At 41.3% G+C, this 24,543-nt stretch overlaps 1 protein-coding gene across 2 annotated transcripts in view; it reads left to right on the top strand.

Annotated features, from left to right (window-relative positions):
• UTP20 (UTP20 small subunit processome component) overlaps window positions 1-24,543 on the top strand; it is a 59,740-nt gene that overhangs the window by 27,919 nt on the left and 7,278 nt on the right. The window contains exons 28-53 of one of the 2 annotated variants that reach the window (XM_083698511.1): window positions 1,255-1,398; window positions 2,585-2,664; window positions 3,363-3,589; window positions 5,554-5,698; window positions 6,764-6,851; window positions 7,827-7,970; window positions 8,552-8,602; window positions 8,693-8,845; window positions 9,596-9,751; window positions 10,951-11,091; window positions 11,571-11,708; window positions 12,692-12,831; window positions 13,420-13,499; window positions 14,318-14,622; window positions 15,403-15,542; window positions 15,733-15,889; window positions 16,267-16,368; window positions 16,915-17,082; window positions 17,359-17,525; window positions 20,004-20,145; window positions 21,195-21,311; window positions 21,735-21,905; window positions 22,768-22,896; window positions 23,111-23,221; window positions 23,398-23,477; window positions 24,193-24,262. In XM_083698511.1, coding sequence (XP_083554637.1) covers window positions 1,255-1,398; window positions 2,585-2,664; window positions 3,363-3,589; window positions 5,554-5,698; window positions 6,764-6,851; window positions 7,827-7,970; window positions 8,552-8,602; window positions 8,693-8,845; window positions 9,596-9,751; window positions 10,951-11,091; window positions 11,571-11,708; window positions 12,692-12,831; window positions 13,420-13,499; window positions 14,318-14,622; window positions 15,403-15,542; window positions 15,733-15,889; window positions 16,267-16,368; window positions 16,915-17,082; window positions 17,359-17,525; window positions 20,004-20,145; window positions 21,195-21,311; window positions 21,735-21,905; window positions 22,768-22,896; window positions 23,111-23,221; window positions 23,398-23,477; window positions 24,193-24,262 — 3,546 coding nt within the window. Of the gene's footprint in view, window positions 1-1,254; window positions 1,399-2,584; window positions 2,665-3,362; window positions 3,590-5,553; window positions 5,699-6,763; window positions 6,852-7,826; window positions 7,971-8,551; window positions 8,603-8,692; window positions 8,846-9,595; window positions 9,752-10,950; window positions 11,092-11,570; window positions 11,709-12,691; window positions 12,832-13,419; window positions 13,500-14,314; window positions 14,623-15,402; window positions 15,543-15,732; window positions 15,890-16,266; window positions 16,369-16,914; window positions 17,083-17,358; window positions 17,526-20,003; window positions 20,146-21,194; window positions 21,312-21,734; window positions 21,906-22,767; window positions 22,897-23,110; window positions 23,222-23,397; window positions 23,478-24,192; window positions 24,263-24,543 lie in introns of both variants that reach the window. The other variant, XM_083698510.1, reaches the window with a different exon arrangement.

Raw genomic sequence — 24,543 nt, 5'->3', positions numbered from 1 at the left:
AAATTCCAGTTCTCCTTCACTGCTCCTGCTGCTGCCCTGTTGTGTACAAAACAAGCTGGAGTTTGGCTTGTGTCATTTGAAGCTGGGCTTGTGGTTTGTAACCAAGGTTTATTTTGGGCTTAATATGTGTTGCTTCTTTATAGAGAAACATACCATGAGCCTGGGTTTGGCCACTGCAACAAGCCAAACTCTGGTTTATTTCAGCCACAGCATGATGGCAGCAGGAGTGGGAAAGGATTACCATGGAAATTTTTGAGTAATGTGCACCTGCATGTTGCTTTTTCACATCAGACTATAGTTTGGCTTAATGTGACTTGCAAGTCCGCCATTGCCTCTTACTGTAGCCAGGAAGTTCAAAAAGAGCAACACCCAGAAAAGTCACAGTGCAAGATCTGATGTACAATATTGTGCTCCATGGACATGCAGACTTTCAGACTGAGCTCAAAGCAATCATTTTGACAGCAGTGTTGCTGAAGTTCATGGTAATTAGTTTTGCACATGAAGTTATTCACTAACTCTTGAGACGAAAAGCTGTAATTCAGTAACTCCAGGCTTCACAAATATTTTTTTCAGCGTTGCCATTTGTTAAACTTAATTTAACACTTCATTATCTAGTGAGGAAATAAATGCCAATTAAGAGCCTCATTTATATTCTACTGGGTCTTTTTCAAAGCACATTAGTCATTTATTGCCTACTAATACTGCTGTCTGTGTTAAATGTTAACTTTGTATAGTTATAAATGGAGGTGTGGGGTTACTATTTCCTACAGTTCTCATTTGGGGTAGATTTTTTTTTCTTGTGGACACAGGGCTGGCTAACAAATTGCCACTTGAGGTTATGATCCTTCCTCGCCATGCAGATTTCACATAGAGAAACTAGCCAGGCTGGCTGTTGAATCTTACATTCGTACTCATGGTGGTCTCCACTTTCAGCACCTGCTGCCTGAGGCAGCTATCTCACACCGCCTAGCTTTCGGGCTGGCCCTAACTTTGGATTAAAGTTCTTTATATAAATTTACATTAATACTCCAGAGACATGCAGCATTAGTGTAACTCGGACAGAGGCAATGCAGACATATGGGTACTGCTTGCAGTTCAGAGGACACATTCAGTAACTAGTCTTTTAAATCTTTTAAACATCTTTTTAAACACATTCAGTAACTAGTCTTTTAAATCTTTTAAACATCTTAAATGTTTTGCTTAAGAAGAAGAAGAAAAAAGACCCTCACAGGATTGTTATGATTTGTTTTGCAGATTCAACTCAAATTAATTAACCCACTGAAAAATTTGAGGCGGCTTGGACTTAAACTTATAGCAGACTTTTTCTCTGACTTCAAAACGTACAACTTTAGTGTGGAAGAGATTGATGCAGTTTTTCATGCGGTGGTTTGGCCCCAGGTAAGGGCAGCGTGAAGGTGGAGAGTTGCTTGCTTTCCTTTACTTAGGCACATGTCTCAAGTGTCCTCTAGCATCTTCCAAACTGCACAAATGACTTGCTTTGGAGTGAAAGTGGTATTTGGGTCAAAGCACAGAGGGCATGCTAGGAACAAAATATCTAATTTTATTAGAGTGGCTGGGAAAACCCAGCCAGGTGGGCAGGGTATAAATTATTATTATTATTATTATTATTATTATTATTATTATTATTATTATTATTATTATTATTCAGTGTATCCACTCAAGCTACAGTCCAGAAGTATGTAAATTTAATCCAAGTACAATGTAAACTGGGTTTGTCCTTTCATAAACAGCACGAGTTTTATTGAATCTAAAGGCTTTTGTCTATATCATCTCCACAAAACTTGAATGTGACGTCATGTTTATAGTTGACAAATGTAAAGTTTCAATTTTGTTGGGTGAGATATACATGTTCCTAAGTCAATGCCACATCTTTGTTGGGAGAAACTGTGTCACTGAGTGGCACCCGCCACTCGTCTCTCTCTCTCTCTGTTACCATACTGTGGCAGTGTGCATGCCACAACAGCTAGACCTACTGCCTGAGGTCCAAGGGAGTGGGAACAGATCTGCCATGCATGACAGGAGCCCTCTCATGCCACAACAGTCTTAAGGTCGTGGAAGCGGTCACCCATCTACACTGCAGTAACTCTTTGGTCAAGCCTCACAAAGATAATGAAACATAAAGCAAATATTGGGTACTTCTTTTTAGATAAAACTAGGAAGAAGTCTCTTGTGAGCATGTGTGGCTCACCTCTAAGTATGTAACAGGAAAAAATGATGGTTCCTTCAGACTATAACCTTTCTTCACTAGTCTACCTGTCTCAGGTACTTGGAGATGGTCCCTTTAATGCTAGACTGCCTTAGCTGTGGTGGGTGTAGAGAAGCCATAACAGCAACATTCATGGCTCCACTCATCATTAGCAGTTTTGTTCTTGATGTTAGTGGAGGCAGAAATACCTGGCTTAGCTCTTAGTGTTGTGGTGAAAGGAAGATAAATGCAAACAGTAAATTGTTCCTTCAGAAGCAAATCGTGAGTATACTAATGCTTCTTCTTTTGCAAACATCTCTACCAAGACGACCTCAATATTTTGCCCCGATTTTATTTTCTCCTGTTTTGTTCCCTCAGATCCTCAGGTTGGCCTCTGAGAGCCAATATTCTCCTACTCTCTTACTCAAAATCATTCACATATGGAGCAGAAGCCCCAGGTAAATTACTTTCTTCTTAATGAAACAATGGATCGTGGTATAACTTTACTATACTGCTACTCAGGTGTGTGTGTATCTATGTATCTATGTGTGTATATATAAGTCAGCTGCACTTTTAATCTAAAGTTTATGTTGGTGGTTTATAGGGACCATATACACAGGTACAGTGATAAGCACACATCTTGTTCATTTAACACAATTTATATCCTGGTAAATTGATGACGGTATCCTCTTGACATTTTCATTTTCAAGTTAGCATTAGGGCTGACTTGGAATGGGGCAAGGGGCATGTTCTCTGCAAATGTTTCAGGCCCTGAAATATTCACCTCCACCTGTTGTTGTTGTTGTTGTCCTCCTCCTTTTGACAATTTTTGAGACTCTGAACAGTGAAGAAGAAGAAAAAGGCTGGGAGTTGTAGGAACGTAAGAGAAACATAACAAGGACAATTCTGGAGTTTCACCTGCTTTGGTTCCTACTGTGACCTTATGGAACATTACTTCAAACTTGTGAAAGGGGCATCTCTACTCCCCACTCCCCAGCTTTTGAACATGAGGAGAGTCTGCTGGATCCTTTTTCTGGATCACTGACTTATGCCTTACCTGTTGGGAGCTTCATTCTAATGTTGTCACTAGTCATTTTGCTAGAGTTAGATATTGCTACATCAGTATTTTCCTGCCTGTTTGTTGCCTTTCCCTCAGGTATTTCCCTTTGCTGGCCAAGCAAATGCCAGGACATCCAGAATATGATGTGTTATCCAATGTGTTTGCTCTGCTTTCGGCCAAAAGCTTGTGTGAGGCAACGGCTGGTGTTGTGATGGACGTGGCTGACAGTCTTTTAAACACTCCTGACTTGGAGCCCGATGACGATATTTGCAGCTTGACAGTGACAGACTGTGTCTTCCAAGAAGTTGATGAAACGACAGAAGGTACGGGTGGTTAGGCGCCCAAATTTATTGCAAGTGAATATTTTCGAAACTGCTTGTTCCATTTTGCTTGTGTGCTATAAATAGAAACTAATTTGTGAAAGAAAATATTCTCAGCACCTACTAGACGCTGCATTGTAGTTATGTTCTGTAGACTTCTTATAGTTTCATTTTTACTGGTTTTTATTGCCTCCCTTAGAAGTACATGTATTAAAGGGTGAGGTGGAAATTCATTTGTAAAAACTCATAATAAATAAATGGGTTGTTGGCGGGGCAGAGTGACTTTCATTGAGAGCTGCATTACCAACTTCTCTCATGGTGTGTCTTGTGTTTTTCCTCCCAATGTTCCCAGTATTGTTTCACACAGATTCTCACTGGGTATGTTCTCTGCCCTACCCTCAAACTAGGTATCACTTGTAATTGATTTCAGTTTGTAGTTTTGGCCTATAACAGTCAACAGTTGAAGAGCCCTCTTATACTAGTAAGTTGATCTCCAGATTTAGCTTTCACTTCATCCTTAGAGCAGAAGGTGCAATGGTACCCAATGGCCATTGTACAGGTCAGTCTAGACTAAATGCTGGTTTTTGTGACTTCCAGCGCAGTATTCCGTTCATAGGCCTGTCTGTCAGAAAAGGAATGGAGCAATTCTGTAGCTCACACCCAAAAGGTTCCTTTCCTCTGTTTCTTTCTTAAAGCATTTCTATCCCACCTTTCAGTAATAAAATCACCAAAGTAACTTAACATCACTTAAAGCACTCAGATAGAATAATAAAAGAGCACTAAAAGAGCAGGGCATAGGGACAGCTGAAAACAGCACTAAAACCATAGAAAAGCATGGGGACATGAAAACTGTATTCAGATACAAAAACCATCAGGCAACCGCATAAGGGAAGAGAGCTTTACAGCTGAGGTGTTGCAGCCACAGAGCTGGGTTTCCAATGAACAGGCGTTCTGATGGAAAAGGTATATTGTCCCAGAGAAACAGAACCAACAGAAACTCCTAGCACTTGAGATAAAAGATGGGCCTTTATTAAAAGTGTTACATTGTGGTAAAGGACAGTGCACAGGTGTTTGGTTTCCCCCCCCCCAGGCACCTGTTTATATCCTGGCTTGAAGGATCTCTGTCAGTTTTCAGCTTGCTTGAGATAACAGATCCACTTCAAGAGCAATGACCAGCAAATATTATTGACTAGTGTGTTTTTGAGCAGCAAACATATACATTTCATGTTGGCTAAATAATTTAAATTAAAGCACCGTTCAGTAACTGAATAGCAAGTTCCCTTGTCTCCTAATTAATCCCTTTAGTAGCAACTTCTACTACACTCAGCGGTTTCCCAGGAATTGTGCTAGTTTCTGAACCAATATTTTCCCACGTTTAGCCATAATGATAGTATTTCTGGGAGCCGTATAATAATATCTGTTAACAAGCTGCATTTTTAGTTGTCAGACATTTTATTATGGCATATAGTTTATTGTTGGCTGATATAAACTCCTATTTCATCAGGTTAGCCAAGTCAGGAGGCCTTTTCATATAAAATGTAATATGAAGATATGGCCAGCTTGCCCGTCTCTTTGATGTCGTTCCATCATCATGTGCAAGCTTGTGGAAATTGCTTCCACTCAGGGACACACAAACACACCACTTGGTGCCACATCCCATCAGCAGGATCCCTCCATCCTTGGGAGAAGCTCCTGGGTGGGCTGCTAGGGGGAAGGGCAGGGAGGATAGAGGACTTCCACCAGCCCTCTTTAGTGCACAGGAATCTCTGGATTCAACTCATTGCATTTTTATTATTATTTCTGTTACCTGCTTTGGGTAGTATATGCAGAAAAGTGGGATATAAATTGAAATAATCCCAGAACAATTGTTATACTATTTGTGAGGAATTGGATGATATTCTTTAGTTTTTCTGCTTGGAGTACTTAACGTCTCTGAATGGTAAATAAACTCACTGTCTCCCTTGCAGATGTTCCCACCACGGGTGTGAAGCTGATTCTCCCCCATGTGCCTGCAATCCTTCAGTATCTCAGCAAAACTATGTTCAGTGTGGACAAGATGAAGAAGAAGAAGTACAGAGCACAAGTCAGCAAAGAACTAAACATCCTTTCAAAGTAAATAGTTCCTTGGTATTGCAAAGAGTACTGATTTATATAGGGTCCCTTAAATATTTACTATATATGTATATATAGAGAGAGAGAGCGAGAGGAGTAAATTTATATACGGTGGTACCTCCGGTTGTGAAAGGGATCTGTTCCAGAGTTGCGGCTGCATCCCGAGGAATTTGCAACCGCAGGACCGCTTCTGTGCATGTGTGCGGTGTGGTTTAGTGCTTCTGTGCATGCGCGTGGCGCGCCAAGCACTTCTGTACATGCATGCATGGCGAAACCTGGAAAAATACTTCCAGTTTTGCCGCATTCGCACCCCAAAGTTTACGTATCCAGAGGGATACGTAAGCGGAGGTACGAATGTACTCGCCACTCACACAAAACCACAAGGAGGTGCACAAAGTAAAATACCATAAAGCAGTATAAAAAATAATTGTTAAAAATGACGGGTTTATTTTAAAATAGGAAATTAAACAGCTGAATAGACTTGTGAACAAAGGACAATGTTTTCAAGAGAACCACCTGCAAGAGGCTGTCGGGAAGCTTGAGCTTCAGGGTGAGGCAGGGCAGGGCTTTTTGTTGGGAGTTCACTCTGGAAGCTATTGTATGCATTTCAGGCATGGGAGGCTCTGAATCTAAGTTTCTTGGCTCCATGTAACTCATATGCAGCTTCCTCCCTGCATGTCACCATAGCATATGCCTTAGAAGGGATCAGACTGTTCTGACTGGATGTCTAGCCCAGTATTGTCCACTCTGATTGGCAGCACCTTGGACAGGAATCTTCTGGTCCATTCTGTGCTGGGGATCACGAACTCTTAATTCATATATGTGTAGTTTACCTATACACTGATAGGTATACAGGGTATACCTGTTCTTCGACTTGCAGTTGTCCATATTTGTTTGTGTGAAGTCACGTGTGGACCAGAATTTTATTAATGCATTCATGTGCCCTTTTGTAAGCAGAACATCAGCAGCAGTTTACATTAACAGATGATTATATTATATGCAATTGAATCATGATGTTGTGGTTATATCGGTGCAAGGCTAACCTCTTGCTTCTGTTGAATATAGAATTAGCAAGTTTATAAAGGACAAGAGTCAGAGCTCCATCCTGATTGGTCTTCTTCTCCCTTTCCTCCACCAGAGTAACATGGTGCAGGTAAGCTTTGTTATTTATGCCTGTGGGAAGTCACATTTTCTTTCAAGTTTGGCTGTTTTCTGGTGAACGTCTAAACTATTTTTCCAGGTCATCATGATCTGCTGCTAACTTGTTTTGGTCACTGTTATTCAATGTGCTCTGCTGTGCCTTTGGGATTCCCTCCCCCTCCCTTTAATATAAGAGCAACTATAATGGAGTGGTTTAAAAAAAGAAAGTTTGGAGGTGGGATGTCCCTGGTTCAGATTTCAGTTAACCTATGTTCTCGGTGCAAACCACTTCCCATGTTAGGATGTCAGGCTAATCCTGGGCTGAGGAAGCTGTGGGACTCCAGATGTTGTTGGGCTCCAACTCCCATCAGCCCCAGCCAGCATGACCAGTGGACAGGGATGATGGGAATTGTAGTATAGCAACATCTGGAAGGCTATTGGCTAGCCATTGCCATTCTAAAACATAGCTGAATATAAAACGAACAAAGCAGGGTGAGCCTTGGGCTTGCATAGTTCCCTTTCCTTCTGTGTAGCCAGGAGGAGTTTAAAAGCTTCACTTTTGCTTAATTGTTATTTGTTGGGGGAGTTTTCATCTAAACCAACAAACTGTAGTTAACAGTTTGATTGAAACAAGCCAAGTTGCAGTCATGGTCATGGTACATGTATTGATTAAGCAAAAGCAGCAAAATGAGCTTCTGAACTTCTCCTCCTGCCTATGGGGCAGGAAGAGAGGGGAGGGCGAGCATGCAAGGACAAGGCTTGCTGAGTCTTGTTCAGGCTTACTGATAATTGTGCTATGCTGTAGTTTAGTCTATATACAGAGCACAGTTCTTTTTTCAAGTATTTTGCACAGTGGAAATATGTAAGTTGTTTCTTGATTAATATACATTTAACTAAATCTCTCTTGACAACGCTGAACTGGATTGCATTATGTTATTTTTCAGTGTAAGTGAGGAATTGTGTCATGATTTATCTGGTTTTTTTCCAGGATACTGAGATTGACATTCTGGAAACGGTACAAAATCTACTGAAGCATTGTTTGAATCCAGCAAGTTTCCTCAAACCACTGGCAAAATTGTTTTCCGTTGTTCAGAACAAATTGTCTCGTCAGACGCTCTGCATGGTTTTTGAGGTACTGAATACAGTAGTAGCACATTTATAGCATTTTTGTTAGCGATTGCTCAACACTATTTTGGTTGTGATGTGAACTTGATCCATAATGATTTCTCTGAGCGTCCATTTCAAGCTGTGACCCTCTTGGGGATGTCATGGGGACCATTGAGGTCTTCCCGGTCTCAAATCCCTCTGCAGTCCTTTGAGAGGCTATCCAATCCCTTTCCCCTGACTGTTTCCTTTTTTCTTATTGGTTGGGCAATGGACTTCCAAAATGGCCTCCTGAGCCTCCAGAAACTGTGGGAAATGTAGTGGATGGTGATGAGTTCTGAAACTCAAAATGCTATGAGTGGATAATGGAAGAGCTGGTTAGATTCCGGTCAAATAAGTACAAAGTGTGGTACGCTGGAACGAAAGAATGGGGCATCTGAATTTTGAATACTGTGGCCACTTCTGGTTGTCCTATTTTTTAAAAAGTAAAATGTAGAACTGGAGAATGTTAAGAGAAAAGCGCTGTTAATGTGACAGTAGATGATACATGTGTGAAATAATTCTAGGTTTGTTAAATTTGCCTTTTTATTATTTTTCCATTTTTTATAGACTTTATCAGATTTGGACAGCAATCTAAAATACATTACAGATACAGTTAAGGTATGTAATGTTTCACCTGATTTACTTCTAAGAAATTTTTTGTCATCATTTTGATCTTTATATCTTTATTAAACCTCTTGCCCTTTGTAGCTGAATGCTTTTGATCCACGTCATCTTGATGATATCAATTTCGATATACGCTTGTCAGCATTTCAAGACATCACTTCTCATATCAAGGCAATGAAAACAGTGGATGTCGACTACCTTATTCCAGTAATGCATAACTGTTTCTATACAATACAGGTGAGCCCATGCCCACGTGGAAAAGATCTGTCCTTTATGGTAGAGCTCCTGGAAATGTATTCTCTATTTTTTAAAAAAATATTTTGATCATTTGGGGAACTGAAAAATACAATTATCTGCATATCTTTTCGCTTATACCATCAATGAGATTAGAAATTCCTGCAGCAGCATGTATCTCAAGAGAGCTAAGAGAGTTAAGGAAGAACCAAAAATAATCCTACACCTAAGATGGCAGCAGCTTTCAGAATCTCTGCTTGTTCCATTGCCTCTGCCTGATGCTCATCGATTCTCCCCACCTTCCTAGTATCTCCCCTCAGTGCCACAAATTGGCTTTTTCTGAGGATCCCCAGGGGCTTAGGAAAATACATTTTTGATAGTATTAGGGGACGGCTTAGGAAATCCCTGTTTGTGTGGACTTCGGGTGTGTTTTAAAAGATAGTAAGCATATGGGTTATCATTGCCGGCTCTAAAATGACAAAAAAGTCTTTTACTTCACAGAAAAATATGACTATGTGTTTGATTCATAGTGAGCTTTGTAACAGTTTTATGGTACTTTTTACATATGGCTTGCAGATATTTAAAGCTTCCAGGTCTATTGCTCCCATTACAACTGCTCTGAGCTGTTGTAGGGGGAGCTGGTTTATGCTTTATCGATGATTATATTCACGCGTATTTCTGAGTCTTTTTTAATCTACGGTTTCAGGGTCATCTCTTGTAATCTCAGCTGCCATAATCTTTTTCTTTCTTTAGTTAGGAGAGATGTCTCTAAGTGACAGTGCCATCCTCTGTCTGAATGCTATTATCAACCTGTTTGCTGAAATCAGTCACGCAGAAGATGAATACAAGGAAATCATTCAGCAAACTCTTCTAGAAGCTTTGAGAAAAGGGCTGAAGAACAAGACTGAGGTAAAAAGCTGGTTATTATTTTTAATTATATACTGTTTAATGCCAAAATAGGCTTCTTGGTGATTTATAGAATATAAAACCCAGTTATATAACATGATTTGAAGTATTCCATAATTCCATTTCCCATGAAACAACTCCTTTAAGACGCAGCAATTAAAACAAGAAACTCTGGCCAAGAGATAAAGGGAATGCCTGTGTGGACAGGTGCATCTTCAACACATGTTGGGATGCCTCTCATATTTCAGCAGAGATTGCGTTCCATTGGTGAAAAAGCCCACCTCCGCATCACCACACGCCGATAATCATCAAGCCAACTGTTGTCTGACTGCTGTTATATTTCAGGAGGAAACGTTACTGTGAAAGAGAATTGAACAAGTGATGCCCCTATTCTAGTATTTTGAAATGAGACAGGGCCGTGGGCAGGCTTCTCGTTGAACAAAGCACCCAATGTGGCTAATGATAAGATGCAAATACAGTGGTACCTCAGGTTACATGCGCTTCAGGTTACAGACTCCGCTAACCCAGAAATAGTGCTTCAGGTTAAGAACTTTGCCTCAGGATGAGAACAGAAATCGTGCAGTGGCGGTGCAGCAACAGCAGGAGGCCCCATTAGCTAAAGTGGTGCTTCAGGTTAAGAACAGTTTCAGGTTAAGAACGGACCTCCGGAACGAATTAAGTACTTAACCCGAGGTACCACTGTATTTTAAAAAGCATAAACAAAATGCTTCTGTATTGTTCCTGTTACCTTACCTACCTTCCTTGCTCAGTGTGTTTACTCCAGCCCAACATGTTGACAAGTCCAAAATATGGCAAATAAGCTAAATTCTAGGGGAAGGGTTGATACAATGGTGTGGAGAGGATGTGGGGCCACGTGAGATGTCTTGCCATGTGCTACCACCACACTTCCCTGACATGTTCATCCAAATAACAGCAGGAGTAGTTCAGGTACCAATGTAAATATGTAGAGCCCCTGATCTAAGCAAAAATCTATTTAGGAATGTTTAATATGTGTGGATGTCAGTCTGGTCCCAAAGGGAGAAAGTTTCAAAAGCATAATTCTGGTTTTTGTGTGTGTTCTTGCATGGTTGTTCTTGCTCAGTGTGTTTCTAAAAAAGAAATAACCAAACGGCTGCATTAAAAAAACACCAAGCCACACATTTTCACATTTCCCTTGGTATTTTGTTACTTGCTGCTTTCAGAGCATTCAGCAGGATTACACATCATTGCTCTCCAGCTTGATTCGAGCATTTTCAAACCACCCAGAGTTTCAGGACTTGGTCCAGCTGACTGATGTTCATGATCCAGAGATGGACTTCTTTGAAAACATGAAGCATATTCAGGTATAATGCAATCCTGTTCTTTCCACTGGACAATAGTTGTATGATAGTGGAAAGATGGTAGATACTTCATCTTCTTCTGTGAATGTAAATCTTTGCAAGTGTTGCCTCGTTTTTCAGTTGCAAATCATTGATCGTTGTGAGAATAATAAGCCTCTGTGTGCGTGTTTTGATTTAATGGCTATAATGTCATTTGCAGTATTTTAGCACATGCTAAGCTTTGCTGTTAATGTCACATTTAAAAGGCAGCAGCTAGAATTGTATGCATTTAATCAGAATGTATTTTCTCTTATTCAGTGTCTCAGTTTGAGAAATAGACAGAAGTGTGTTGTAGTAAGATGCTCACCCAAAAAGGTGTCGTTTCTCCCTCCCGGCTGTTAAGAGCTGATGAAACTTTTGATAGATTATGACACTCAAACCTCCTAGGTCTACTGAATTAAATATGGGCCCTCACTCAGTGAAAACATTTGTATCTCTCTTAGATCCACAGAAGGGCACGCGCCTTGAAGAAATTGGCTAAGCAACTAGCTGAAGGAAAAATCACACTCTCTTCCAAATCTCTTCAGAATTACATTATGCCTTATGCAACTACTACTATTTTTGATGAGAAAATGCTTAAGGTAAACTTTTAGCATACAATGGTGGGAACTACTTTTGTTTCATAGCCCTTAGTGGCATATTTCTGTAAGTGCAACAGGGTGATTTCCCTTTTCATGAGGAGAAAATAAAGAGTGTTGGGATTTGGGTTGAGATTTTTAAAAATGAAGTACCTCCCCTGCATGGTACTTATTTGAAATGTTTGTTAAGGCACTTACTTCGAGCTGCCCTTTTAAAGAAGGAACAGTGCATAGCAATTTCTGGGAACTAAACTTTCCAGAGTTCTTCTTTGTCTGATATCTTCATAATTTAGTTATTTATACATGTACATTTATTTATACATACATACATACATACATACATACATACATACATAGTCTGCTGTTCCTCCAAATAGTTCAGTGAGGGAGGCTTACATATTTTCTCTGTACTCCTTCTCTTCATTTAGAAGAATTGCATTGATACAGCAACCCTGTGAAGTAGCTTAGGCTGAAAAGAATGTGACTTCCTCAAGGGCACCTGGTGAGCTTTATGGCTGAGTGAGGACTTGAACCAAAAGCTCCCTACTTTTGGTCAAACGGTACCAGGGACAGATAATTGGTGCCATCAAGATGTTGCTGTACTACAACTTCCATCAACCTGACCATTGCTCATGCTGGCTAGGGCTGATGGGAGTTGTAGTCTCAACATTTGAAGGACACCACAATGGCTATCACTGCTCTAACCACTACACCTCACAACTTCTGAATTTAATAATGAGGGGGAAAGCTTCAGCTAGGTCTCTGAATATTGCCAAGCATGTTGCTTCTTTTGGGTATTTTGATGTGAAAGTGTTGGGATAGGTTTTATTCTTGGTTCAACAATGTCACTTTTGCCATGATTTTAAGGGAGTGTTGGGGATGTGGAAGGAAGCGTCTTCTAGCCTGCATGGGCTTCGTTAGTATAGGCAAGGCTTTTGTGCTGCTTGAAATTGGGAAGACCCTAAGGGTTCTTTTCTGTTCCTCAGTATGAAAATATGATAACTGCTTCGGTTGAAATGGTAGGAGCTGTTTGCAGACATCTTTCTTGGTCAGCGTACCTCTATCACTTGAAACATTTCATACACGTCTTGCAGACTGGACAGATCAATCAAAAACTGGGCGTCAGGTACTGTAAATGTCGGTTTTAAGGTTTGTCCTGTAATCCTGTGTGCACTTACCAAACAGCATAGTGGGGCTTGCTTCTGAACAACCTTGCAGGGGTTTGCAATGCCAGTCACTCCATACTGATAGCATTAATAAGGAAATTGACACACAAGGATAGTATCTCTGTGGACTGTTGTAGAGCTGTTGTTTTAACCGAGCTGATGACTGTGTGAATGGGAGCATTGAGCCTCTGTCTGCGTGAAAAGAGAGTTTTATGTCCCAAGCACTTTTAATTCACTTTGGCCAGATATCAAAGAACTACTTTAGGAATGCTCTTGTCCAAAGAGATTTTTGCTTGCGTTCTTTGAACACTAGATTCCACTCCTCCCCCAGTGCTGTACTGCACTTGGCTTTTTGAGTGTACCCTCTGTTTTAAAGATTTGCCATGCAGCCTAGGGAGCACCTGTTCAAGAAATTCGGTCGCAGTGCTCCCATAAGTATTCACTTGAGCAGTTCTTTTAGTCCAGTCCTTTTACAAATAGAAAAGTGGTACATTTTTTGGAGTTTAGCACCTTTTATTTTTCTCCCCGCCCCTTAATCTCTTTGACAGTGTGCTAGTTATGGTGCTGGAGGCTTTTCACTTTGACTATGAAACTCTTGAAAAGCAGCTTGAGATGATTCAAAAGGAAGGTAAGGTTCTGATACCTGCATCTGGTGGAGTGGGCTCCAGCTCCTGTAAGGTTATGCTTCTCATGATAAATGTTGGCAGGCTTTAAAATGCTGTGACTTTTTGCTACAATCTGTTAACACTTCACCCTCTTTAGTATCTAATGCATTGTAACCCTGATCGCTGCTGACCTAGATGGCTATGTTCTACTGCCAGCGCTGGAGGCCGTAATGCTTCTGAAGGCCAGTGGCTGGAGACTGGGGGAAGAAAGGGTGCTGCTGTGCTCAACGTCCTGCTTGCGCGCTTCTTATAGGCATCTGGTCGGCCACTGTGAGATCAGGTTGCTGGACCAGATGGGCCACTGGACTGATTCAGCAGGCCATTCTTCTGTTCTGATATAATAATAAATAAACTTGCATGACCATTATTACTCTTTGAATGCAAAACACAGGGCCTCTTGTTTCATTATGCATTTTAAAATCTCTGCTTTCTATTTTAAAAAAGTTAATTACTGGGTTTCTGGTTCAGAATATCTACATAATGCCCCAGTCCTAAACCTATGTGGAGTTATAAATAAAGCAGGGCCGGGCCTGCTTATTTCCCGTCTCTGCTCTGTACTAATAAGGAATCCTTCTCTGAGTGTGAATCATATTCATTAGGCACAGAATTCTGGCTAACAGTTGGGGAGAGTGGGGTGGGAATGGAATGGGGAATCCTGGAAGAAGGGTGTGGCCTGCTAAAATCTTAAACAGGAGCGCTCTAGATTCTGTCCATCTTGTTCCAACAAAGGACTTGATCGGCAAGCGTCAAAGCCTTTTTTTCTCTTGATTATGCCTAGCAGATGCAGAAGCCATGGACACTGAAATAAAAATGGAGAATGAAACAATGGAAGTGGAACTTAGTGATGGAGAAGAAGACCAAGAAACCACCAAGGACCTTTCTAAAGATGCCAGTGAACAAACAGAGCCTGTTTCAACTTTGTCTGCTCCAGCCACTAATGAAGAAGACAAAAAAACCCAGATTGCTTTGAAACCAATTTCCTTCCTGCCTAGGGATAAGGAAGAGTTGAAATGCTTGATAAATCATATTCAAGAAACAGTACATGGAAATATCTTGCCCAAATTGCACAGATGTCTCATTGCAAAGGTGCATTTCTGAGTCTTCAGGGTTTTTTTTTAAATAGTCTTTAGTACATCTTGATTCTGGGAGCTAAATTGTTATTCACCAAAATAGCAAGTGGCTTTTGAATTGTGTGAATGGTTCCCACGTGGGGGACCAGTCCAGGTTAGGACTGAGATGGGCAGCATTAACATTTTGTCCCTTCCACCTCCTATTTGCATTAAAAGAAAAGTTCCCATTTATGCCAATTGTGGTCCGTGGTACCAAAGAGATGCTCTGAATACCCCTTTAAGTATACCAAATGAACCTCACTTTCTCATAACAACCTTGTGAGGTAGGTTAGACAGAGTGTCGGCTTCAGTGTTGTATTCTTTCCGGGCATAGATGTAAGATCACTGTCTTTAACACCTGGCAGTTGGAAATGCTATTTGAGTAACTTTGGAGATTCTGAGACACGGGTGGCGCTGTGGGTTAAACCACAGAGCGTAGGGCTTCCTGATCAGAAGGTCGGTGGTTCGAATCCCCGCAACGGGGTGAGCTCCTGCCAACCTAGCAGTTCAAATGCACATCAAAGTGCAAGTAGATAAATAGGTATCCCTCCGGCAAGAAGGTAAACAGCATTTCCGTGAGCTGCTCTGGTTCACTAGAAGCGCCTTAGTAATGCTGGCCACATGACCTGGAAGCTGTACGCTGCTCCCTCGGCCAATAAAGCGAGATGAGCACTACAACCCCAAAGTCGTCCACGACTGGACCTAATGGCCAGGGGTCCCTTTACCTTTGGAGATGATGTGTTTCTGTGCCCTGCAGGTCAAAAGAGATGAAGAGCACAAGCTTGTGAAATCTAAGGTTGTGAATGATGAAGAAGTTGTTCGGGTTCCACTTGCTTTTGCGATGGTCAAGCTGATGCAGACTCTTCCCCAAGATGTCATGGAAGAGAATTTGCCAAGGTATGTACAGTATTTTCCAGTGAATATTAAGTTCCATATGATGAAAATCACCTAGGGGTGTATATAGACATAGCTCATATGGGGAGGATGCATACATGCATATACAGGATAAATATTGTACAAACCTCTTGGAGTGATAATTTAAGCTTGTGTTTGGTTTTCTTCTATTTTGCTTCTTTGTTGGCTCCAGCATCCTCCTGAAAGTCTGCTCCCTTCTGAGGAACAGAGCACAGGAAATACGGGATATTGCACGCAACACCCTGATGAAAATAATGGAGGCTTTGGGGGCTCAGTATCTGCAATATGTTTTAAAAGAGATGCAGTCAACCCTCGTCCATGGTTACCAGGTATAGTGCTGGCTTTCTTTTTCTTCCGCCTTCCTATTGGATAGGAGGAGGTGCTTATGGGCAGATGACATTATAGCTCCTTAGCCCTGCTCCCTGAACTCACGATTTGCAATGGGCTCTCCTGCCTAATTGACAGCAACACCAAGCAATCAGAAAGCAGAATCAGTTGAGAAGTTGGGTTCAAGTTCAGGCAGTTGGAAGAAATCCTGGATTGTATAGAAGATTAATTTAGTAGATAACAGTAGCGGGTGGCGACTGCTGAAAGCATTATAGCAATCTTCTAAATACCATTCCAGTTGCGTATGTGTGTCATTCTTTTATTAGTTATCCTTTTAATTAACAAACACAGAGTCACTTGATTTCTTTTGCTCATGTAGGTCCATGTGTTGACTTTCACAGTCCACCTCTTGCTGAAGAGTCTCGCCAGCAATCGACTTCAAGTGGGAGACTTGGATCCCTGCGTAGAACTTATGACCGAAGTAAGTTCTTTGAAAGCGACGTTTGCTGCGTGTGGAAAATGCCAAGTGTAAAAGGAGCTCATTTCAGAGATGTCACTGCAGTTGGGAACTTACAGCTCCAGTTCCTGTAATACCTGGATGGAGAGAGGATGGTGGTTGGTTGGGTGATACCAAACAGTTGCCTTCATGAAGGAGCCCAAGTAATACTAGGTCCTCTTCCTTCTTGACTAGTTGCACATTTTATCAGATCTTTTGTTTCTTAAAGGGAACACTCTTATGCCTAGTCAGATCATGGGTCCATCAGTTCAGTATTGTCTGCACTGACTGGCAGCAGCTCCCGAAGGTTTCAACCAGGGAGCTCTCCTAGCCCTATCTGTCAATGCTGGGGTTGGACCTGAGACCTCCTGGGTGCAAAGCAGATGCTGTAGTAACTGAGCTCATCCCTCACCCCTAAAGATGAACGTGTTGGACCTTTCGTTATTCCTGTCCAAAAAGGTGGATGCAAAATTATAACTGCTGCTCTACTGCTACTTACTGTTAACACTTTCCTCCTTGTCTTCTGAAAAGATTTTCAATCACGAACTGTTTGGGGAAGTTGCAGAGGAGAAAGAGGTGAAAGGCATAGTTTCCAAAGTCATGGAGGCTCGCAGGAGCAAGAGCTATGATTCTTATGAAATCCTTGGCAAGTACATAGGGAAGGACCAAGTGACTAAGCTCATTCTTCCATTGAAAGAGGTAAGATATATTTTCTCTCTCCAAAAGAGAAATTTGGCAGTGGCATGATAAACTACTAAAATATGGAAGAATAATGGGAGGACAGACTATGACACAATGAAACATTTTTATGGGATCATGCTACCGATATAGAAACAGATGTGTTATTTTAGCATGGTATATAGACTTTGCAAACATAATGAGGTGTCTTTCCGAAATCAACAGCATATGGTCTAAGAAGGATCTGTAACACCAGGGTTTCCGTTTTAAGGTGGCTTTTCTAATGTCCACTTGCAGATTTTAGAGAATACTACAAGCCTAAAGATGTCTCGGAAGGTACATGAAACTTTACGCCGCATCGTTTCTGGATTGATAATGAACACAGCAATGAGTGCAGAAACCATCCTTCTACTCAGCCATGGACTGATTAGTGAAAATCTACCACTGTTAACAGAGAAAGCAAAGTGAGTTTGTAGAAAGTTAATTCAAATCCAGTTCTCTTTTCTTCTGCTTGCTAGGATGATCAAATTGGCCACTTCTGAAAATGTATTTACTCACAGAAGTATGTTGGACCCATTTTTCCAGGATTGCTCCTCTGTCACTAAGACTACTACTTGCAAGCCATATGTTGTGAAGTAGTGTCATTAAAGTCCCAGGCTTGCCTAATAATAATAATAATAATAATAATTTATTATTTATACCCCACCCATCTGGCTGGGCTTCCCCAGCCACTCTGGGCGGCATCCAAAAGAATATTAAAATACTGTGATACATCAAATATTAAAAGCTTCCCTAACGAGGGCTGCCTTCAGATGTCTTCTAAAAGTCTGGTAGTTGTTGTTCTCTTTGACATCTGGTGGGAGGACGTTCCACAGGGCAGGTGCCACCACCAAGAAGGCCCTCTGCCTGGTTCCCTGTAACTTGGCTTCTCGCAGTGAGGGAACTGCCAGAAGGCCCTTGGCGCTGGACCTCAGTGTCCGGGTAGAACGATGGGGGTGGAGACGCTCCTTCAGATATACTGGCCTTGATTTTCAGTCACTCATGAAGTTTTGATTCAATGTAGTTTTGAACCAATGGATCCAAGTTACAAGAAAGGAGATTCTTTGCAGGAGGTTGGACTGTAGTTAGACTTCCGGGTTGGCGCCATCGCAGAATGGCGGGCTCCCTCCGTGCTCTGGAGGGAGCCGGCTCGGCAGGGGTTGGGTTCTACCGCGCCGGCGACGCGGGGACCCTCAAAAGCCATGGGCACGGAGCCCCATGGACATGGTGACTCGGCTGGCACCTTTGCGCCCCTCCCCGGTCCACGAAAGAGCCTTTTTAAAGGCTAAGGAACGGGCGCCTGGGGGGGTGGTGCTTTGAGTCCGCCGCTCCCCCTGCCGAGCGAAGCCGCATGCCATTCGGTGGAGAGCGCTGGCTTCTTCTATTGAAAATTTGGATCCAAAAGAAAAACCCGTGAGTAATTGGAATATGGACTAAAAAGAGGGATAAATTTTTAAAATTTGGAGCGAACGGGGGAGATGGAAAAAGGAAGTCAGCCCCCCCTTAATTGTAGAAAAGACAAAACAAAGGACTTGGCAACTAAGATCGAGTGTAATCCTATCTTGATGAACTAATAACTTCGCGAGGGAAAATTATAAGTTTGAGCTGGAGGAGAAAAGGAGAACTTGCATTAAAAAGCAACCCCCCCCCCCCCCCGGAATCCCTGGAGCGATTCACGAGAATACCTGGAGAAGAGTAATGGAGGTTTTGACAGCTGTCAAAGAGCTGTCAAAACGGAAGAACAAAATAGAGACGGTGTTTTGAGGACTTTGCCAGTTACATTTGGATATAAATTGGATACAAATTGTTTCAAATAAGGATCAACAAGCTATTTGGACTGGTGGATGTGATCTGGAAGGGAACTCAGTTACTGTAATCCATCTAGAGGAGCTGAGGGATATTGCATGTGTTTTTGCCAGGAAACTTGAACAGTTGAACAGAACTTTCAATCTCCTGGGAAACTGCAGAAATGGAACATTATTTTGTCTACAGAGGTCTACATACTACAAGAAACAATGGATTTATCTGTTGGAAAATGAAAGGGACATGACGTAATGTTTTGCTCCTGAATAACAAGCCTCTGCAGAGGAATTAGAAGCTTTCAGAAAAAGAACCTTTCTGCGGGAGAACAGGGAAACAAAAAGGAGGAGAGTGACCGACAAGAATAAGGAAACAACAAGAACTGGACAGAACTGGAAGTGGGGACATTTGGGATATCCAGATTTGACAAGCTTATGGAAATAAAATTGGAGTTTTTACTCCTGGATACAAAAATCTGGATAGAAGAAATGGGCCCCTTTTTGAGATAGACTCCTTCTAAGATTGGACACTTGTGATTAAAAATGACTGGTAAAGAATCAGAGGGATATGGGTTTAGTGAAATGTGGGAACACCAGGAAGATATTAGAATTGGAGGGATATAAGGAACGCAACAGGGAAAGATGGGAGGGAAATTTGGAATCCAAAGGCTGTAAAATTATTATTATTTTTTTATTATTTTTTTATCTGCATTATATTTGAAAGGGGGGAACTCGTGGAAGGGAATAGACAGATCTTAGGGGATGGGAATTTGAAAAAATTGGGTTATTGACGATGAGTGTAATTTGGGGACAAGAACTTGTTGAATTTAATTGTTTATTTAGAAGATTTGGAACACAAGAGGGGGGGAGGGGGAAGTCCTGGTTATTGGAAGAAGTGTATAAATTGGATTTAATTTGTTTTAATTTGGAAAATCTTAATAAAAATTATTATAAAAAAAAAGGAGGTTGGACTGTAGATGACCCTTGGGAGACTCTTGCAACTCTTCAATTCTAAGATTCTCCTCTTGGCTCAGTGTGATGTCTGTTCTTGGCTCAGATGAATTAAGGCCTTAATTCTAGCTGAAAAGTTTGTTTTGTTTTCAGAACCAAAGCTCCTGCTCCTCCAGATCCTCGTTTGCAACCAAAAAGCTGCCTCTTGCTTCCACCAGCTCCAGTTCGAGGAGGGCAGAAGGCACCTGTGAGCAGCAAGACAAACATGCACATTCTGGTTGAATCAGGGCTACGGGTATGTAAGAGGTGCCCTGTGTGCTTAAAAATGAAATCAAAACATATTTCTTTATGCTTCAGTGCAGGAATATTTTGGGGGGGGGGAAACATAGCTGTGCTCTAGTCAATTTAATACTTCTTGTTTCCTTCATCTGATTGGGGTGCGGAGTATGGAATATACTCCTCTGACCACTCTAGCCATGCCCAACATCACTTCATAAGAGATGGCAGTAATGCTCATCTTGCCCTCATCTCCAGCTTGTGAAAAGTTTGAGGCAGTGGGTCAATTCAGACATAATGTTCCTTTTTGTCCAAGCTGTGGTTGGGAGGATTAGGATGATTTTTGTTGTGCTCACATGTTTCTTCCAACCCTTGCACATTCTAACTTCATTCTTTATTATCAGTTTAGTGACAAACCACATTTCACCATTACATTGAAACTGGGTAAACTATAGCTTGCAAAAAGTTTGCCAGTGTAGGTGTTTGCTGTTAAACAGGAAGTGAGAGGAGCACAGGGCACAGAGGAAGGTTGGGGAGAGGAGTGAGGATGAGTGCACTGGCTTATTTCATGTTGTAGAAAAATGTGGTTATGGAGATTTACTGCTTTATAGCGCACTTTCCGCATTGGGACTGTAGGGAGATTTTCTTAGGTAGGCATGGAGCCATGAATGAGCAGCATAGAGTTGACATTGAGGGGTGGTGAGAATCTTTTTCTCCATCCATTTACCCCATGCCTCTGATCCTTCATGTGTTTCTCAGGTCTTAATTTAAAAGCTGTATTTCCAAGATATCACTGAAATTGCATAGCTTGTCAGTTATCATCTGAAGCCTTTGGCTGCTAACAACCCGAGGTTGCCCTTGATATATGCTGTAAGCTGCCCAGAGTGGCTGGGAAAACCCAGTTGGATGGGTGGGGTATAAATATTATTATTATTATTATTATTATTAGTAGTAGTAGTAGTAGTAGTAGTAGTATTTATTAGTCTTCTTTTAAACAATTTCATTTTTCAGATCTATTACCCCTTTTAATTTATGCATTTAATTCCAAGCGCTTATTTCCTATTACAGCTACTGCACATGAGTCTGAAGAGGTCCAAAATAAATTCCTCAGATGATCACACTTTAGAAATGTTGGATCCTTTCGTTCAGCTGCTTGTCGACTGCCTTCAGTCCACAGATGTTAAGGTAGGATTCTGAACTCAGTGCAATAGCTCTAACCTCTGCAATGCTGGCAGATGGCAAAGTTCAGCCTGGGCCAAAATTCTTCATTCTGTCATTAATGCGAACCAGGGTTCCCTATTACACCTGCACTGCAGAAATGTCGTTTAATACAAACCAGAGTCTTTGCACCAAAGCAAAAGCATAATAGGAGGTGGGTGAAGGAGTTGCACTTGACATTGACACTTGCTCCTGACTCTTGAAGACTGTCGACATCAATGTGAATTGCCACTCAAGCGTGGATTGTGTGGAGGGCTTTGGGAAAAGTGGCATCCTTCACGTGATCAAAAAGCTCAAGAATTCCAGTCTCAAGGGATTTGTGGCTGGCACAAAACATTTCTATAGACCCACCTAGCTTTTTCTTTCTTAATTCATTTGTTCTCTTTGCAGGTGATCACTGGCTCTCTCCAGTCCCTTCTGTGGGTCTTAAAGTTCCCATTGCCGGCAGTAGACAAGAATATAGAGCAGCTAATCGAGAGGCTTTTCGTTCTGCTGAAAGACTTTGCCAAGCCAGGAGCTGCTAAAGGCCAGAATTTTCATTTGGTTGTAAATTGTTTCAAAGTAAGTTATAACTGGTAGAACAGCTCAATGTTGATCTTGCAGGGTGCTTTTCTTCCAGACTTATGTACTTGTGTGACATGGATGATTGGTGTGATAGAAAAGGGACTTCAGACATCTTTAGATCTGCAAATAGTTTTGAAAAAATTGTGTTCACAGAACTTTTTTTTATAAAAAAAGCTTTTCTCTGTGCAGTGATCCTCAGAAGCTGGGAACTGCGCAGCTCCCTAATTAGAATATCCAAGGCGACCGTAGGTTGAGACAATCCATTCTCTGTAATGGTCGGACCCACACATTGTGTAGAAGTTCCATTGCTATGCGGATTCTGATATTTCAAAATCACACTGCACAGACACTTATCCTTGGTAACAAAATGAGACAGCCATGTAGCATTTTGTCACCACCCATATTTTCAGTAAAAACAAAGGTTTACAAAACTTGCAGATTACTTAATTCTAAGGTCCCAAAGTAGTTTGATAGCATCATGCCATTGTAAAACAATGTCAGGTAAAACCATGTCGGTAAAACAAGTACATTGCTGCAATAAATAAAAGTTTGTGCTGAAATGGTAAAAATTCAAACATTCCCTCCCCCATAAAATGGTTCTCACCAATCTGACCTCGTAAGTAGGGGAACAGTGAGCCCAGAGCCTTTTCTACAGATTTTACAGCCCAGCCCTATGAGGTTCCATTGTCTTTTAATGGGGCGCATTCCCTAGTAAATGTTTTGGATTGCAGCCCAAATGGGTAGGGAGGTGATGATCACACAACACCTGTAGAGAGCACCCTGCAAACACTCAGGGGACTCTGAATCTTGTAAAACATTCTGTAATGGTCATGTTCATAAGGCTAAATTTTAATTACAGTGTGTAACTCTGCTTGTGAGGAATGCAAAGAGTCACATAACAGAGAAACAACTACAAGTGTTGCTTGGATATGCTGAAGAAGATATCTACGATTCATTACGACAGGCCACTGCCTTTGGCCTCTTAAAGGTATCGCTTGCACTGTAACAAGTTGTCTTTTAAGAATCATTTGTTGAAATGGAAATGGAAGTCTCAAATCTTTTTCCGAGTGTATAAAGCTGGTAGTTTTGTTGTGGGCAAAATTGTTTTGGGCAGATGTGTAGAAAGCTGATCAAAAACATGAGTTTCAAATTGTATTTAACACAATCATGACTCAGTCATACGTTTTTCTCTTTTCAAAAAGGCGATCGTATCCAGAAAACTGGTAGTTCCCGAAATTGATGGTGTTATGCAGAAGGTTGCAAACTTTGCCATCACAGGGCAAAATGAGCAAGTTCGAATCCAGTGCAGACAGGTTTGTAGAAATTAAAGGCGGGAGGGGAGGGGAGGCGTGCTCATGCCCTTTTATCATAGCCACTGTTTTTTGTCAGCTCCCATTTTTTCAATTATTTTATAGCTGGCAAGAGCACAAATTGGGTATTTTGGAGTTTTAACCAATTGTTTCTTGTTTTCTTCCACCCACTCCCCCAGATTTACCTGAAATATATTCTCGATTATCCACTTGGTAAGAAGCTGAAAACCAACCTTGAGTACATCTTTGCCCAACTCAAGTAAGTGCACAGAGATTATTGTTTATTTTCTCAATAAAGGGAAAAAATAGCAACTACAAGGCTGGGCTTTACCCTCTGGTCAGAATGGGGACCCTCTGCAGACAACACAGTAATAGAGCCATGCAGGGCCAAGACGTTAGGATAAAGCCTCAGTAGAGTATTGGAAGCAAATTATATCCTCTGTACACTGCACATGTTCCCTCATTGGTTATGAAGTTTTGTTCTGGGTTCCTGTTGACATTTTTTTTCTTTGTATATGAATGAATAATTGCATTAGGAGCACAGGAAGCTGCCTTTTACCAGATCCAGACTCTTTACCTAGCTATGTGCTGTGTATTCTGACTGACAGTGACTCCTCAGGGCCTCAGGTGGAGATCTTTCACAAGAAAAGATGTATGGAGGAAGAAAGTGGTTTGTCACATATAACATCTGAGATTCCAGTGATGACCATCATATGTATTTAACTTCTTGTTCGCCTTCAGCTATTAAAGAAAAGACACATGAACATTCTTCAAGGCCAGGTGTTTGCAAAAGCAAGGTGTAATATGAAAATATATGCTATGCTGTGTACTTTTCTTAAATACAGCTCCTAAGTCCCAATAGATGCAAAGGAACTTAACTTCTGATTAAACATGTGTAGGATTGTGCTATTAGTGTGCCAAAAATTGTTGCAAGTCTTGAGGACACTGACCATACTGTTCTGTTGTTGCCCTAGTTATGAATATGAGACAGGGAGAGAATCTGCTTTGGAAATGATTGCTTACCTCTTTGAAATGTTCCCCCAGGTAATGTATAACTGCATCACAAACTTCCCACCTTTACCGTATTTCAGCTTGAACCCTAGAATATGGCATTTCATATAAGACATTAAGGCTGGATGGGAGGTATTCCCATTGAATTTGGCAGGATTTACTTTTGAGAAAACATGTATAGGATATGGGGCGCTGCTCCTGAGCGTGTTGCTGTGTTGCCTTTTCAGAGTATGCTGGTATTGCTGAGGACAAATACAGCCTGCATGGATTGAATTTCATGTTCATTTTTCTTTCTTTGTCACATTTGTAACTGC

Source organism: Podarcis gaigeae (genome assembly GCF_964106915.1).
Source record: "Podarcis gaigeae genome assembly, chromosome: 10".
NCBI classification, from domain to species: Eukaryota; Metazoa; Chordata; class Lepidosauria; order Squamata; family Lacertidae; genus Podarcis; species Podarcis gaigeae.
Note: the sequence above shows the minus strand (reverse complement) of the source record. Positions and strands in the feature narration are given on the sequence as shown.